The 16,700-nt window shown below is 55.0% G+C and overlaps 1 protein-coding gene across 7 annotated transcripts in view; it reads left to right on the forward strand.

The window, feature by feature from the left end:
• The window catches only part of CEP72 (centrosomal protein 72), a 35,826-nt gene that overhangs the window by 14,386 nt on the left and 4,740 nt on the right, over window positions 1–16,700 (forward strand). For 3 of the 7 annotated variants that reach the window (XM_033178672.1, XM_033178673.1, XM_033178674.1), the window contains 6 exons: window positions 4,509–4,687; window positions 7,020–7,232; window positions 8,980–9,281; window positions 10,424–10,559; window positions 11,731–11,927; window positions 15,124–15,250. In XM_033178672.1, the coding sequence (XP_033034563.1) occupies window positions 4,509–4,687; window positions 7,020–7,232; window positions 8,980–9,281; window positions 10,424–10,559; window positions 11,731–11,927; window positions 15,124–15,250 (1,154 nt within the window). Of the gene's footprint in view, window positions 1–4,508; window positions 4,688–7,019; window positions 7,233–8,979; window positions 9,282–10,423; window positions 10,560–11,730; window positions 14,495–15,123; window positions 16,416–16,700 lie in introns of those variants that run through there. The other 4 variants (XR_004429576.1, XR_004429575.1, XR_004429577.1 and 1 more) reach the window with 3 other exon arrangements.

Below are 16,700 nucleotides of genomic sequence, written 5' to 3' on the forward strand. Positions count from 1 at the left end.
TCTCCAAAATGGCTCTGCATCCTCGGGATCTCCTCTTCCCTCAGATACCCACCCTGCAGCCCGCACCACCCCATTTCAAACCAGACCAATTGCTGCCTGGACAGCGGCACTCTAGTACCCGCACCTTCTGCTCTTGCGAGCCGTGCGGGAGAAGCTGTTCCGTGCCCCTCCTGGCTGCTGGTGGTCTACGCAGCTGCTGGCGTTGTCTGTCTCGAGCCTTGCTCTCACAAGCTGTCTTCCCCTGTGTCTCTTTACAGAATCTCTGCTCTGTGCCTGTCTCTCTACAGGGCCAGGTTTCCCCTTCTTCTAGAAGGACACCAGTGATCGTGGATCAGGGCCCACCTTAATGGCCTCATGGTAATTTGATTGGCTCTGTAAGACCCTGTTTCCAAGAAAGGTTGCATTCCGAGGCACTGGGCTAAGGACTTCAACATGTCTTTGGGGCGTAGGGTGGAGGGACACAGCGCCAGTCCTGACACCTGGAATCCTGCACGCTGGCTGTCATCACTTGTTAGTTTCATGAGGTTTTTCTTGTGGATTCTTTGTCATTTTTTTACATAGAAAGTCATGTCATCTGTGAACAGTTTTCTTCCTTCCTTCCGAATCTGTATACCTTTTATTTCCTTTTCTTGTCTTACTGCCTTGTCTGGGCTTCCAGCATGATGTTGGGAAGTCTGGTGAGAGGGAGCGTCCTTGCCTCGCCCCCAGTCCTGCTGGGAGCATCTGGTTTCCAGCGCAGCCTTGAGCCTGCTGGCCGTGGACGATGGGTGCTGTCTTCATGTGGAGAAGCCTCTCTTCTTCTCCCAGTTTGCTGAAAGGATTCGTCATGAAAGGGTGTTAGGTTTTGTCACATGCTTTTTCTGCATCTGTGATGTGGTCTTGTGATTTTCTCCTTCAGCCTGTGGCGTGAACGATTTTCAAACGTTGAACCGGGCCAGGCACAGTGGCTCACACCTGTAATCTTAGTGCTTCGGGCCAGGCACAGTGGCTCACACCTGTAATCTTAGTGCTTCGGGAGGCCAAGGTAGGCGGATTGCTTGAGGCCAAGAGTTTGAGACCAGCCTGGATAACATAGCGAGACTCTGTCTGTAAGAAAACTTTTTTTTTTTTTTAATTAACTGGTTATGGTGGTGCGTGCCTGTAGTCCCAGCCACTCGGGAGGCAGGAAGCCCCCCTGAGCCTGGGAGTTTGAGACTGCAGTGAGCTGTGATGGCACCACCGCACCCTAACCTGGGTGACAGAGTGAGACCCTGTCTGTAAGAGGAAGAGGACTACATGTTGAGCCAGCCGTACATACCTAGAATAAATCCTGCCTAACTGTGGTATGAAATTCTGTTGGACTGTTGGATTCAGTTTGCTGATTTTTTTTGTTGAGGATTTTTGCGTCTGTATTCATGAGCGATACTGGCCTGTGGTTTTCTTGTATTGTCTTTGGTTTTGGTTTTAGGGTCATGCTGACCGCATAGAATGAGTTAGGAAGTCATCTCTCTGCTTCTGTCTTCTGGCAGGTGCTGTGGAGAATTGGTATAATTTCTTCTAGACAGTGAGCCCATCTGGCCTGGTACTTTCTGTTTTGGAAGGTTATTAACTATTGACTTGATTTCTTTCACAGAGCCCGCTACAGTTATGTCTGTTCTGGCAGATTGTTTCTTTCGAGGAATTGGTCCACCTCGTCTGAGTTGTCGCGGTGGTGGGCACAGATGCTCATCACATTCTTTCGTTTCCCTTGTAATGTCTCCGGGATCTGTGGTGATAACTCTTTCCTGTCGGTTCTTCGTGTCTTCTCTCTTTTTTCTTAGTTCACATTTCCTTTGTGTGTTGTGGATTTTGAACTTTTGGATTAGGGCTCCTAAACCTGTACATGGAACTCAGGCTGGTGTTTCCACAGCTACTCTTGAGCTGGGAGAGGGGAGTGGATGTGGCAGGTTAGAGTGTCAGTCACGGTCTGTACTGAAAACTGGCTGTTTTCCTGCACAGTTGCTAGCTGGGTTCTGAGTTCCAAGAAAGCTCATTCTGATACCTTTTCTTGCTTTTTATATAGTTGATTTTTATGGAGGGCAAGAATTTGGAGTTCTTTTCTCTGCCATTTTTTGCTGACACGACTCCAAATACATTTTTATTCTGATTTACGAGATCGTTTCAAATTTTTTCTTTTGTTGTGATACACATGGGAATAAAGGAAGCACTTATTCCGTGTGGTTGGAAATGCTGTATTCTAGTCAAAAAATAGCTTATTAGTAGTTTACTTGGTTTCAGATTTACTTGTATTAAAACTTTACAGTAGTATTTGATTGGTGTAAAAGTCACAAACTTCACAGAAACTGATGAAAAGAAAGGGAGTAAAAGTCTTCCACCATTCACGCTGCTGACCATGACCAGCGGCAGCGTGTGGGTGCACTTTCCTGCTTTCTCAGGGTGCGTGCAGACACGGAGCGCCACTTCACGTAAGATTACTCTTCGTACCACACGCGACTTTAACCTCTAGATGATGAGAACAGAATATTCTTCATACCGAGTGGCACAAACATGAGGGTTAGTGATTGACACGCCCCCGGGTCGTCTTTTGGACGTTCATGTGTCCTGGCATGAAAGCCTCAGTCACGGATTTTCTCACTTGAGATTGTCCACAGTTCCCGTCTTTGATCATCTCAAGACTGAATGATCACGGAGGTGAGAGTTCAAGATGACGTGCGTCAATGTCCGTATCACACAGAGGAGGTGGGGGACGCCCACGAAACTGTGCTCAGTGTCGGGCTTCAGGGAGGTCCCGGCCCCAGGACCCAGGCCCCCTTCTTTGTGCAGCGCTCTGGAGAACTCGAGTCGCAGGCCCCGGGGAGTGGGACTGGCCGCCTCGGGTGGGCCAGGTGTCATATCATGAGCCACTCACAAAAGCAGCGTTCCTGGTCACTGCCCTTGGGTTTGTTTTGTGTAGACGTCTCTTAACTGCCTTCGTTGGAAAGAAGGTCCCCTTTGAGCACATTCTCCTCGGTATAGAGGGTCACCATGCCAAGGCACGTCGTATTGTGACACACCTCCGATTTCAGCCATTATGGAAACGTTTTCCCTGAATGTGAAAGTGGGCATTTGGAACACTTAACTTTCTTGATCACATGTATCTCCTTGTGGATGTGCTAGGAAAAGCGTAATTTAAATTTTAACCTGCCAAGACGTAGCAGAACAGAACCTTCCAGAACTTTAATTTTTGAACCGATCCTAGTGGTGTTCTGTCCAGTGCTGGGACTTGGCCCGGTCCCGGTGGGGTTCTCTCCAGTGCTGGGACTTGGCCCGGTCCCGGTGGGGTTCTCTCCAGTGCTGGGACTTGGCCCGGTCCCGGTGGGGTTCTGTCCGGTGCTGGGACTTGGCCCGGTCCCGGTGGGGTTCTGTCCGGTGCTGGGACTTGGCCCGGTCCCGGTGGGGTTCTGTCCGGTGCTGGGACTTGGCCCGGTCCCGGTGGGGTTCTGTCCGGAGCTGGGACTTGGCCCGGTCCCGGTGGGGTTCTGTCCGGTGCTGGGACTTGGCCCGGTCCCGGTGGGGTTCTGTCCGGTGCTGGGACTTGGCCCGGTCCGGTGGGGTTCTGTCCGGAGCTGGGACTTGGCCCGGTCCCGGTGGGGTCTGTCCGGTGCTGGGACTTGGCCCGGTCCGGTGGGGTTCTGTCCGGTGCTGGGACTTGGCCCGGTCCCGGTGGGGTTCTGTCCGGTGCTGGGACTTGGCCCGGTCCCGGTGGGGTTCTGTCCGGAGCTGGGACTTGGCCCGGTCCCGGTGGGGTTCTGTCCGGTGCTGGGACTTGGCCCGGTCCCGGTGGGGTTCTGTCCGGTGCTGGGACTTGGCCCGGTCCCGGTGGGGTTCTGTCCGGTGCTGGGACTTGGCCCGGTCCCGGTGGGGTCTGTGCGGTGCTGGGATTTGGGCCGGTCCCGGTGGGGTCTGTCCGGTGCTGGGATTTGGCCGGTCCCGGTGGGGTCTGTCCGGTGCTGGGATTTGGGCCGGTCCGGTGGGGTCTGTGCGGTGCTGGGATTTGGGCCGGTCCTGGTGGGGTCTGTGCGGTGCTGGGATTTGCTGTCATGTTATCACTGTGCGGTGCTGGGATTTGCTGTCATGTTATCACTGTGCGGTGCTGGGATTTGCTGTCATGTTATCACTGTGCGGTGCTGGGATTTGCTGTCATGTTATCACTGTGCGGTGCTGGGATTTGCTGTCATGTTATCACTGTGCGGTGCTGGGATTTGCTGTCATGTTATCACTGTGCGGTGCTGGGATTTGCTGTCATGTTATCACTGTGCGGTGCTGGGATTTGCTGTCATGTTATCACGTGACCTGGCCGTAGCTCACCAGTCGTCCTTGGCGAGTCCCTCTTCAGCATCACTGCAGTGGAAGCAACAGGACCCGCCGCCCCACGGTTGCACCAAACTGCTCCCCTCGGAGACCGTGCAGGTGTTTTCCTTCTCGGGGTCTGTGTGGCCGGAGTGTACGGCTGGCTTGAGTGATGCTGATGAGTTTGCTTTTCCTTACAGACCATGCCACCCCAGAGCTAAGTGCACCGAGGCCTTGACCAAGCAGAGCCTGGTCATGGACGCAGATGACGAGGCAGTCCTGAACCTCATTGCAGAGTGCGAGTGGGATCTCGGCAGGCCTCCCGGGAGCACGAGCTCCAGCCAGAAGGAGTGCGAGGCCAACTCTCGTGGTTCCCAAGGTACGCTGCTCAACCGCCAGGAGGCCAGTGGGGCCGCTGGCTCTGGGATGTAGTCGTCACTGGCCTGGGAGTGCACAGTTGCGCTTTTCGTGGGACTTACCTTTAGGGGTAGGATCTTCATGATGTCCTTATGTGCTTTCGAATGCCAGCCATTTGGACTACATATTTATAAAAGGACAAGGTTAACATATTTGAGTATAGTCATACTGCACGATGGGTTAAATTGTGTCCTTCTGAGATCACGGGAAAAGGCAAACTGTCTACAATAGACGAGAAGCCTGGGGTTCTGTGGCAGGTGGGGCTGACGTCTGCAGCAGCTGCAGGGGCCTGTGGGAAACCCTGAACTCAGGCTGCCGCCTGTAGACCCTCAGATCCCAACACGGGTGTCACGGAGGCTCCATCGCCCAGCAGTGCCACCCTCCACTGGGACGTGCTGATAGACTTTAGCTTCATTTATTCCACCTCCATTGTGAGTTTCTAAGAACTTTTCATGGAAACAACAGGTGGAGACCTGAGTTTGGGCTGAAATCTTAGGTTCATCTGTGCCAGGACGTCTGCCCTGTGGCAGCAGTGCCCGAGCCACGTCCTTGCCAGCACTGGGCGCTGAGTCCTTTAATCCTAGCTCCTCTGTCAGGGGGTTGTGGTACCTGTGTATGGCTTGAATTTGCATCCCGCTGCTGTTGAAATACTGGCCGTGTCTGTCTCTTCTTTTCTCTCCAGGTCTGCCCACCTTTGTTCTGGGGTTGCTTCTCTTAGTATGAAGTCCTAAGAGGTCTTGGTGGTTTTGACACAAGCCCTTTCTCAGGCACAAGTGCTGCCAGTTTCCTCCCTTCTGTGGCTTGCCTTTTCATTTTTGGAACAGTGCTTTGAAGAGCACAAGTTTTAATTTCAGTACAGTCCAGTTTACGAAGAGCACAAGTTTGTTTTGTGTTTTGTTTTGTTTATTTTGAGATGGAATTTTGCTCTGTCGCCCAGGCTGGAGTGCAGTGGCGCGATCTCGGCTCACTGCAACATCAACCTTTGCTTCCCGGTTTCAAGTGATTCTCCTGCCTCAGCTTCCCGAGCAACTGGGACTGCAGGCGCCACCACACCCGGCTAATTTTTGTATTTTTAGTAGAGACGGGGTTTCACCATGTTGGCCAGGCTGGTCCCCAACTCCTGACCTCAGGTGACCCACCCGCCTCGGCCTCCCGAAGTGCTGGGATTCCACGGTGAGCCGCCGCGACCAGCTGAAGGGCACAGTTTTAATTTCAGTACAGTCCAGTTTTTGAGTACTTTCCTCTGATGGTTTGGGCTTTTGTGTGCCCTGTGAAGGGCGCTTTGTCCATCGCGTGATCGTGAAGATTTTCTCCCGTGTTTCCTCACAGTTGTCCCACGGTCTTAGTGTCTCGGTGTACAATTCACTGTTTGGAGCTTTTGTGTGTATTGTGAGTTAACGAGTCAAGACATTCCCCCTACATGTACAGTTGTCTGTTTGTATCCACTGGTTTTGAATCTCTGGAGTCAACCAACCATGGATCGAAACTATTTGGAAAAAAAAAATTACAATACAGCAATTAAAAAATAATACAGTATAACTATTTACACAGCATTTATTTATTCTGTATTTTTGTAGAGAGGGAGTCTTGCTATGTTGCCCAGGCTGGATTCAAACTCTTGGGTTCAGGCGATCCTCCTGTCTAAGCCTCCTGAGCCTCCCGGACTGCAGGCATGCGCCACCGTGGCCAGCTACGGTAGCATTTATGTTGTGTTGTGTATCGTATTGTAAGTAGGCAAGAGATGACTTAAAGTACATGGGAGGGTGCGTGCAGATTATACACAGATACACCGTTTCACGTAAGAGAGTTGCACGTCCTTGACTCTTGCCATCCCTGGGGGTTGCCCTGACCAGTCCTCTGTGGGACTGAGGAATGACTGTACATCCAGTTGTTCTGTTGCCTGTCATTTACAGAAGTACATTCAGTTGTTCTGATGCCTTTTGTTGAAAAGACTCTTTTTCCTCATTTAGTTACTTGGCACCTTTGACCTGAGACTGTCTGGACTCTGTCTTCTGTTTTGTGCATCATTTTGTCTGACTTTGCTCCACTTCGTGCGGCTTGATTCTTGCCGCCTTGTCCTGAGTCGTGCAGGCGAGTGGTGCCAGTTCCCAGTTCCCAGCTCTCCTGTTGTTAGGAGTCACTGTGGATTCACTCCGGTGTCACCAGCACGGGATTAACCCCTCAGTCTAACAGATACCATACGCCATTCAGAAGCTTAAAATGTAATTTTTAATGAAATAAAATTTTTACAATATTTTATGAAATATTTTATTGACAATATTTTAATAAAATAGAATCCAGACATCTGTTGAGCCCGCAGTTGGTACAGTACCAGTGTGGGGACTCCGGGAAGCAGGGCCGCGAGACGAGGAGGAGCAGCTGCAGAGGGTGCCATCTGGAGAGGACACCTTGGAGCCGGCCCTGTGGAGAGTTCCCGCCACCTTATGGAGCAGAGCTGGAGGCCTCCCGGCCTCCCGGGCCACATGCGTACTTCACCCCAGACCCAGGTACTTACATGTATCTTAGTCTGTTTTCTGCTGCTGTAACAGAAAACCGCGGACTGAGTAATTCATAAAGAACAGAAGCTCATGTGGCTCATGGAGGCTGGGAAGTCCAAGAGCACAGTGCCGGCACCTGGTGCTGGTCCTCCCGTGGCGCAGGTGGCAGCAAGCTCAAGACAGAGAAATGGAGCCAGACTCATCCTTTATCAGGACCCCAAACCTGCAATACAGCATTCCTGCCTCCCTGAGGGCTGGCCCTGTGACCTGATCACCTCTTAAAGGCCCTCCACTTAATACTGTTACAATGGCAATAAGTTTCCAACATAGGAACTTTGGGGGATTCCTTCAAACCATAACAACATGAAATCCCTGTCAACTTTTATTCCCTTCAGTTCCTTTTTAAGTAGTTAAATATTTTTCACAATGTTTGCTTTTACTATGAAATTTCTCCTGTTCTCTTTGTATTTATTTGTGGAACTCTCCAGAATGTCTTTGGAAAGAATGCAGCACATTGAAAGTTATAATCCATTCATGGTTTAGATTCATGGTTGGTAAATAGGTGCTTTTTCTCTGCACGTGTGTGTGTGCACACCCTCCCTCTTCCCTACCCTCACCCCTCACTAATGCACACACACTTTCTTTTATGTGTATGGGCCCAGGTTATGGCTGTAACTACATTTTGAAAATCAAAGGCGAGAAAAGTTAACCGAGAGCGTCACGTGATATCATGTGATGCTCACCTGTGTGGAGTAAGTATCGGAAAACCTCCTGCCGCAAGCAGACCGGACACGGTGGCTCACGCCTGTAATCCCAGCATTTTGGGAGGCCAAGGCAGGTGGATCATTTGAGGTCAGGAGTTTAAGACCAGCCTGGCCAACATGGTGAAACCAGGTCTCTACTAAATATACAAAAATTAGCTGGGCATGGTGGCGTGCACCTGTAGTCCCAGCTACTCAGGAGGCTGAGGCATGAGAATCGCTTGAACCTGGGAGGTGGAGGTTGCAGTGAGCCTAGACGGCACCACTGCACTCCAGCCCGGGCAACGGAGCAAGACTCCATCTCACAAAAAAAAAAAAAGAGAAGCCTCATCTCGAGTGACCCTGGCACCTCCTGGAAGCTTGCTCATGCCCGGCTGGTGAGAAGCAGGGGACTAGCCAGGTTGTCTGTCAGCCGCTGCAGGACGTGGTGGGTCATCTTGAGTTGTGCAGGCTGTGGTGGAGGCCAGGGCTGTGCCCGTTTTGTGCCTTCATTGTCCTTCCACAGACAAGTTCACCCTCCCGTGGGGCTTGTGTGTCCCGGGGCCTTCGTGGTCGGCACCGTGCACAGGACCCACCACTTTATGGACCGCTAGAGTCTGTCGCCTGTCTTCAGAGATGGATGTGTGCTTAGATGTTGTTTGGAACATTTTGTTGAAGCGTATTGCACGTCAGTCATCACGGGGTGGACACGCTAAGCTGGGTGGTCCCCGTCTGCTTCATCCAGACTCCCCCAGAGGTTGTGTGTTAGCACATGTGCTCCAGTGTGCCCCAGTGTGCCCCTTCCTCGGCACCCTCCCTCTGCGTGTGTCTTTGTGCAGGTGGACGGATGTATATATGCACATGGATGGGTATGCGTGTTCATATGTTGTAAGTGCGTGTGTGTGTCCGTGTGCATATGTACACGGGCACACACATGCCTTTTTAAAAGTTACAGTGCCGAACACTGCACCTAGAGAATTTGGACTGATGTGGGCCCCGTCCTCTCTGTATTGCAGACTCCGTGGATACTGAGGACTCGGCCTCTTCTCAGAAGTTGGATTTGTCAGCAGAAATGGTGCCTGGTTCCCTGCCAGCCCCCGGAAAGTGCAGGAAGCGAAGAATGCCTGGTGGAAGATTCCAGGCGTTTTCGGACCAGGAGGGTCTGGGCTGCCTGGAGAGAACTCATGGGTCCTCCGTGCCCGAGGAGAGCCTGAGCAGACAGAACAGCTCAGGAAGCAGGAGTGGGAGGACCTTGTCTCAGCCTGAGGCCTCAGAGACTGAGGAGCAGAGGTCTCGGGGCATGGCCAACACCAGAGAGGTGAGAGAAGGGCTGGAGGGCAGCAGGGCCACGGTGCCCTGTTCCTAATGTGGGGCTGGTACGGCTTTGACAATGCCGTGATTACGCCTACGGCACTGACCGTGTCCCAGGATAAAGGAACCATTACACTTAGGTTTCCAGGGTGCTTGCTGCGGGGTTTTGTTGGACGTGTGCCTCTGTGCCACACATTGCCCCTGCAGTGCTGTTCTGAGTGGAAGCCCTGTGGTGGAGAGAGGGGACTCTGCCTTACGGTGTACGGGGCGTTTGTCTCCAAAGTTGGAATCGGGCATCTTGGCCGACTGAGCCATTGATGACCCTGTCGTGAAGGGAGGATCCTGGAGGTCGTTGTGATGAGAAACCGAGTTCCTCCATCCTCAGGGTGGCCTAGAGGCCAGGGGGACAACTGGCACAAGCCCAGTCAGAGGCATTGAGACACGCCTGCTGTAGACACGAGCGCAGACCCCCCAGAGGGGAACAGGCAGGGGCTGTTCACTTGGTGCTTACCACAACGAGGACTTCGGACTCCCAGGCAGGCAGAGGAGTGGGAAGGTGCGGAATTGTGGGACAGGGAGGGAGGCATGGCTGGAGCTGGAGGCGGCTCCCTAGCAGCACGGGGTGGGGGGTTCCGGAGCTGGGTGGGGTGTGTTTGATGTCCCCGGCAGGTCCTGAGCTGGAAGGGAGGCAGAAATGGGGGAGGTGGGTGGTCTGTTTCAGGGTTTTGTTTGACTCTGGGCCATTGCTGGGGACAGCGCCTGTCACCCTGCCCGCCTGGCTGCGGGCGCGGGCTGCCTTCAGGGCACTCCCTTTCAGCACAGGCTCCGACCACGGCCTGGGCGCGTCTTCCGCTGCCCTGTCTGGGTTGAGGGAAGCAGTCTGGGGCCTGCTTGAGTTGGGCATGTGTGGGCCCCGTCCTGTCGTGTCGTCGAGACCTCACTCATCCAGGACCCGTGCACCTGGCTAAGCCTCACTGGGCAGGCACTGCTAAGCCACCCTCCACCTAGCTCAGGGCTGGGGCCCCACAGCACCTGCCCTCCCCTCCATGGTGCGAAGGCATCCCAGGGTGTGCTTGGGGCACCTGCTGGCATTCAGGACCTCAGTTACCACACTGACTCACTGGCCTCACGATTTTGTTGCCATCACAGCCATCTCCCGGGTCACGCTCGGCTCTACCCGGGAAGAAGACGACCCTGCAGGCGGCGCTCCTGGAGACGCTCTTGGACCTGGTGGACAGGAGCTGGGGCGGCTGCAGGTCTCTGCACAGCAACGAGGCATTCCTCAGTGAGTCAGGGTGGCTGCTGCTCTTGCCTTCCAGGCAGCGTCTGTGTGGGTTCTGGGGTCCTCTGCGTGTGGTGACCTGAGAGTCATCTCAGCTCCAGGTGTCCTGTGTCCCCTCCCACAAGCGTGTGGTGGTCCGACGCCTGGGCCCTCCCTGGCAGTCTCCGCCTCTCACAGTGGCCAGGGCTCTTGGGAGGCACCACATGGGCCTGGGCCTGTGTGTCCCTGGCTGTGCTCTGGGGTGCTGGAGGGCCTGTGACCTTGTTTTGCTCAAAATGCTGTCCAAAGGGGCTTGGTTCTGAAGGCTGTGTTCACGTGGGGATTTGGAGTTTGGAAGCTGCTCAGCATCTTCTCCCCTGACGTGGACGTGTGGCCTGTGCTGGGCCTGGACTGCAGAGCTTTTGGTCGGTGTGGGGCCCAGGAGGGTGGTCCCTCCCCAGAGAGGACTTGGATCTGTTTGATTCTGCCAGGCAACCCGCACATGAACACACTGGGGCCTCCCTCATCCGGGGTCACACTGGGAGACCAGGAGATGCCGCGTCCCTGGGGCACCTTCTCTTTGTCCTGCAGCCTGGGGTGTGGCTGTGTGTGTCCCTCAGGAGCCTTGCCAGTGTGCTCTCCCGGCAGACCCTGGGCACAGCTCTGAGCTGTCTGAGTGCCCCTCGCAGTGTCATAGCCCCTCAGCTCGTAGAATGAGGACGCCCTGCAGTCGAAGCCCACCCGGACCCCAGCCCCATAAACCTCCCCTCTCCCTAGGCTGGTGTCCTGCGGGAGCCTCCTGAGCTTGTCGGTGGCAGGGGGACTGTCCAAGGCCCAGGCCACTGTCCCAGCGTGGAGTTGCCAGCTGGCGTCTGCACTGCGGTTTCCACACAGGGCGGTTGGTGCTTGTGGAAGACGCAGCGAGTTGCGGTGCCGCTGAAACCTTGAGACGCAGCGGCCCTATTCGCCCCTTTTCTTGGGGGTTACCTCTTCTCTTTCTTCAGTTCCCACCCTGCCCGTGTGTGGACGCACAGAGCCTGAGGTGGTTTTGTGGCGCCAACACCCCTTTGCCCCCTCCCTGCCTGCTGTCTTTTTGAGGCATCGTCTGTGAGATTCAAAACATACTGAGCCGATTTTGTTTGTATGTCATCCTTTAAGCCTGGGTGCTAATGTAATATTTGATTTTCACTCCTAGCTCAGGCAAGACACATCTTGTCATCTGTTGAAGAATTCACAGCGGCTCAGGACGGCTCTGCGATGGTGGGTGCAGACGTCGGCTCCCTGGCTCTGGAGAGTAAGTCCCTGCAAAGCCGTCTTGCTGAGCAGCAGCAGCGGCACGCCCAGGAGATGAGCAAGGCGACGGCAGAGCTGCAACGCACACGCCAGGAGCTGGTGAGCCCGCCCTGGCGCCGTGTCTGTGTCCACGTGACTGGGGAGACACGGCTTTGACTTCCAGGAACGAGGGCAGCTCCTTGAGGCCACACTGTCCCAACCGCCATCTCTGCAGCCCCACGTCTCCCCTCCCTGCCCGGCACCCGCCCACCCCCAGGAACATGGCCTGCCCTGTCTCACAACAGGCCTGGAGCACTTTGGAGACAGCAGTGGCGCTGGCCACCTTCTCTCCTTGGAGGGGCTGGGCTGGGGAGGCGGGCAGGGGTGACGCCAGCTGGAGACGGTCTTTAGTCCCCTGTCCTCTGGCACAGTCTACCCCGTCCCCTCCCGAGAGGTCCAGTGTACCAGCTGATCACAGGGTCCCTGCTGCTGCCCTGCCTGGGCGTCCTCCCCTGGACCACCGGGCGCTGCTGGGCGCTGCGGGAGCCAGGCCTGGACATGACTTTGTCTCGCTGACCCGTCTCTCAGGGCCTCGAATTGGAGACAGCTGAGGCCACTCTCCTTTTACGAAGGAGATGACGGCCAGTGTTCCATGGTGAGCTGGGACTACAGGGCAAGTTACCCCAAAATGAACAGCTGAAAACCCACATTTATCCCCTTGGATTTCTGTGGGTCGGGCCTGAGGCTCAGCTCAGCTCAGCTCAGCTCAGCCAGGCGCGTCTGGCTCCCTCTCAGCTGTGGGCCGGGGCCACCGTCTCGTCTGAGGCCTCATGGGGCAGGATCCTCCCGGGCTCCCTCCACACTGCAAGGGCCTCCCCATGAGCTGCTGGTGTCCTCAGGACAGAGAGCTGGTGGTCAGAGAGCCACACCCAGACAGAAGCCACCCTCCGGGAGTCCTGGTGTGAGGGCACAGCCGTGTGAGGAGGTGCACACCCAGAGGGGCCTTGTCAGCCTTTGTGAAATGGGAGTGAAGTCGGCCCAGGACGGCTTCGAAAACTGCCTCTGAACTTACCTGACAAGTACGTACCGTCTGTTTCACGGGAACCTACATCTCAGATCCCACCCGGTGCTTCCTCTTCAGAGAAGAAAAAGTACAGATGAGAAAACAGCACAGGCAGCCTCTGTTTCAACGCAGGCCCCGCCCACCCCACCGCCCGGCCGGGTCTGGGAGCCTCAGCACGTGGCCTTCAGCTGGACGCCTCTGTTTCAACATACGTGGGTCCCCATCCCCCCGTCCAGAAGCCTCCGCGTTAAACCATGTCCCTGTGTCCAGAAGCCGCTGTTTAAACACACGTGGCCCCCGTCTGGAAGCCTCTGGATTTAAGAACATGTGGCCCCTTCTCTGGAAGTTTCTGTATTTAAACACACGTGAAGCCTTTGTATTTAAACACACGTTGGCCCGCTGTCTGGAAAGTGAGCTGAGCGCTATCACCGATGACATCTTTTCTGTGGGACGCAGCCGGGCACACCCCTTGCCCTTCTGAGCCTGGGACCAGACGGAGCCGACAGGTGGAGCCCAAAGGTGTGCTGAGCGCCAGTGTCACCGGGGGTGGGAGTCATGTGCAGCTGTGGCTGCTTTGGACGCCTGCTTTTTTGCCCTCTGCAGTTTGCCCAACCCTGCCCCTTGGGGCAGCCCTGGGCCTCAGGACAGAGCAGCCCCGGTTCCGTGTCAGGACGAGTGATTGGAAGGATCTGGCAGCCCCAAGCCCCTCGGGTAAGGAGCAGTCAGTACGGTCAGGAACCCCGCGGAGGGAGCAGCCAGGCAGGCTGGTGGGCGCTGCCTTCCAGGGAGGTGCACATCTGTCACTCCAGAAGCACCCAGGTTTACTCTGCCACGTGAGGACGCTCATCCCTCGGTCGCATCAACCTCGGCCGTGCTTCCTTTGGAAGCTGCAGTCCAGTGTCCTGAGGCAGAGGTGGCCCCACTCCCAGCTGCTGTGCCTGTCACAGCTTCCAAGGCAGATGGGCTGCGCCCAGCCTAGGTGCAGTCGGTCCTCTCTGTTCCCTGCGCCTGCTGTGGCCTAGACTCCAAAAAATAAAAACTAAACAATTAGCTAGGCGTGGTGACACGCTCCTGCCATCCCAGCTGTTTTGCGAGGTAGAGGCAGGAGGCTCAGGAGTTGGGCTGCAGTGAGCTGTGATTGCTCCACTGACCTCCAGTTTGGACGACAGAGCAAGACTTTGCCTCAAATAAACTAATGAAAAAGAGCTGGGAGCCCACAGCCCTGCCTTAAGAGCTCACCGTGTCCTTGGGAGGCAACACCATGAGATGTGACACTGCCAGGAGCTTTCTGGACGACCCAGAGCACCGCGCGGAGGGCAGGTCGTGCTTGTTGGCACCCCTGCAGCAGACACCTTGGCAGAAGGCGCGAAATGAAGAACTGGCCAGGATAAGCCTGAGGGGGACAGTCTCAGACCCAGTGATCAGCTTTCACTATGGGCGTCAGGGGCCTGCCGGTCGCGTGCATGCTGAGGGGGCTGTCGGTGGGTGGGCTCGCTGAGCAGAGAAGGACAAAGTGGAGATACCCCCAGCACGAGGCTTCTGCTGTACAGACTCGGGCGCTCCCTCCCCTGGTAGCAGTGAGTTGGGGTCTGCTCAGCACCCCCGGCCCCAGAGCAGCAGCCTGGTGAGCCTGGATCCCTGGGGACCCTGATCGCAGCTGCTGGCAGCTTGGATGGCTCACACCTCACCAGGCACCCTGGGGCCGGGGAGGGGCAGAGGCTGCCGTGTGGCTGCAGGCATGGCCCTTTCCCCTCCTTGGTGACAGCTCGTCCTGTGCTCTGGGTCTTCTCCATACTTTGAGGCTGTGAAAGGAGCCAGAACAAAAGGGAGTTCCTGCAGGGCCACCTGTGCCTCACACTGGCACCAAGGCCTGGGACCCACAGTGTCCGTGAGGGCGTCCTGGAAGAGGCACGGCTCCCCCAGCCACCACCAGCTGCCCTGCCCAGCATCAGGCCTGCGGGTCCTGCTGGAGCGCATGCCTCAGGGAGACTCAGGAGTGGGGCTTTCACGGGGCTGGGGCGCTCCTTTCCATCCCTCTCCTCACCCGCCCCCTCCCCTGAGGGTGCTGCAGGGCTGGGCAGGGCAGGCTGGGGGCAGGGAGATGTGCCATGAAACCGAGTTACTGCCTTTCACATCGTGACTCCAAGTATGCAGAAGGAACCCTCCTGATTCTCAGAAGGTTTCAGTTTTATTTTCTTACCCATTTTACTGAATTTGACTTGCGCATTTTAAGTGTATTTTCTGTGTCCCCAGGATGATTTGAGACAACATTTAGATAAATCTTTGGAAGAGAACAGTAGCTTAAAATCGCTTTTGTTGAGTATGAAAAAGGAAGTGAAGAGTGCAGACACTGCAGCCACGTTAAATTTACAGATCGCTGGTAAGTTTCGTCATTTTGTAAACTGTAAGTGTTCAAATGTGCCTAGGTAATGAGGAAGGCGAGTAGCAGCAGACGCAGTTGGTAAGTGGGGAGCCGAGCCCCTGCCTTGCTGGCTGGCATGGAGGCTGCCTTGGCCGGAGTTTATGGCACATACGCGTGTCTGGGGCAGTCCGGGCGTGGATGTGGGAGGCAAAGCCACCTCTGTCCTCACCCTGCCCGGCCGTCCTCCCCTCAGCACAGGGTGTCAGGGCTGCAGGTGCTGGAGTGGCCTGGTCATTGTGGGATTTGCTGCTCCTATCTGGCGTCCTCCCGCGGTTATGCTGCTGTCGAATTTGGTGAATGAGCCTGTTGCCCAGCGTCTCAGCGTTACAGATTCGGGTTGCATCTCTGGTGAACCCGTGTTTCTCCCGAGCAGGCCTGCTGTGGTCACTGTTTCATCCAGATCCAGATCTTTCTCATTTCTCTCTCTTCACTTTTTTTGTTCTATTTTGCTATTTTTACAGAAGTGTTTTCAGTATTTCAAGTTCAGATACCTGGATTTTAAATAGGGAAATGCTGGCGGAGTCTGCTGTCCATGGTAACCTTCTCGGTATGGCGTGGAGGTTCTTGGAAGTTTTGACTCGTACTTCCCTGAGAATGCCAAGTGGAGCATCTTTTCCTGGTCTAACCTCTCAGGGGCTCACGGGCTTTTTCTTAAAGTCCAGGTAGTAACTGTTTCAGGGCGCGTGGGCCTCATGGCGTCTGTCCCAACCAGCCGTGGCCTTTGTGGCAGGGAGGCAGCCGCGGATGAGGCCTGTGGCCGCTCTCTCCTCCGGGGCAGCGTCTCCTCACATCTTTCGCCTGTTGGTTTATTGGGTTGTTTTATCGAGTGGTAAGAGTTCCTTAGAGTCTTCTTTTTTATTTACAAATTTTGCTTTTCTGTTTTCTGTTTCTTTAAGATATTGTTATGTTTACAACAGGTCCTTGAATAACTCTGTTCATTCAACATCATTTTGTTGGAAAGGTGATGAGAAAAAACAATCAGTGCTCTGCCCGGGAGAACTGTGTGTGTGGCTTGCCCTCCCGGCTCCTGGTTTCTCTGGTGCGCTGGTGTCCTTCCACGCCCCGAAGCCGTGCACACCAGGGCGTTGGTGTGTCTGACCTGTCCTGTCCCGAGTGAGCGCAGGTACGAGCCGCCTGCCGTGCGATGACATCTGATCAGGGCTGGTTGCCGCTCCACGCCCTGAGCTGCTGGGATGGGTTGCAGCAGTAAATTATGCAGTAAATTATGATGTAACTTGTCTTTATTACTCGGTCTTAAATGTGTGCATCGCTCCCATTTATTGTAATGTTTACTGTTAGAGGTGTTTTGGTCTTTGGCGGTTTGGTGATGTTCTTGCGACTAGAAATTGCTGTGGGAGCGTCACTCTTGCTCCCGTCGGCGGCCTGTGTGGATGGTGAATTCGGCTTC

The sequence above is a fragment of the Trachypithecus francoisi genome, unplaced genomic scaffold, assembly GCF_009764315.1.
Source record: "Trachypithecus francoisi isolate TF-2019V2 unplaced genomic scaffold, Tfra_2.0 Lachesis_group2, whole genome shotgun sequence".
Lineage (NCBI taxonomy): Eukaryota > Metazoa > Chordata > Mammalia > Primates > Cercopithecidae > Trachypithecus > Trachypithecus francoisi.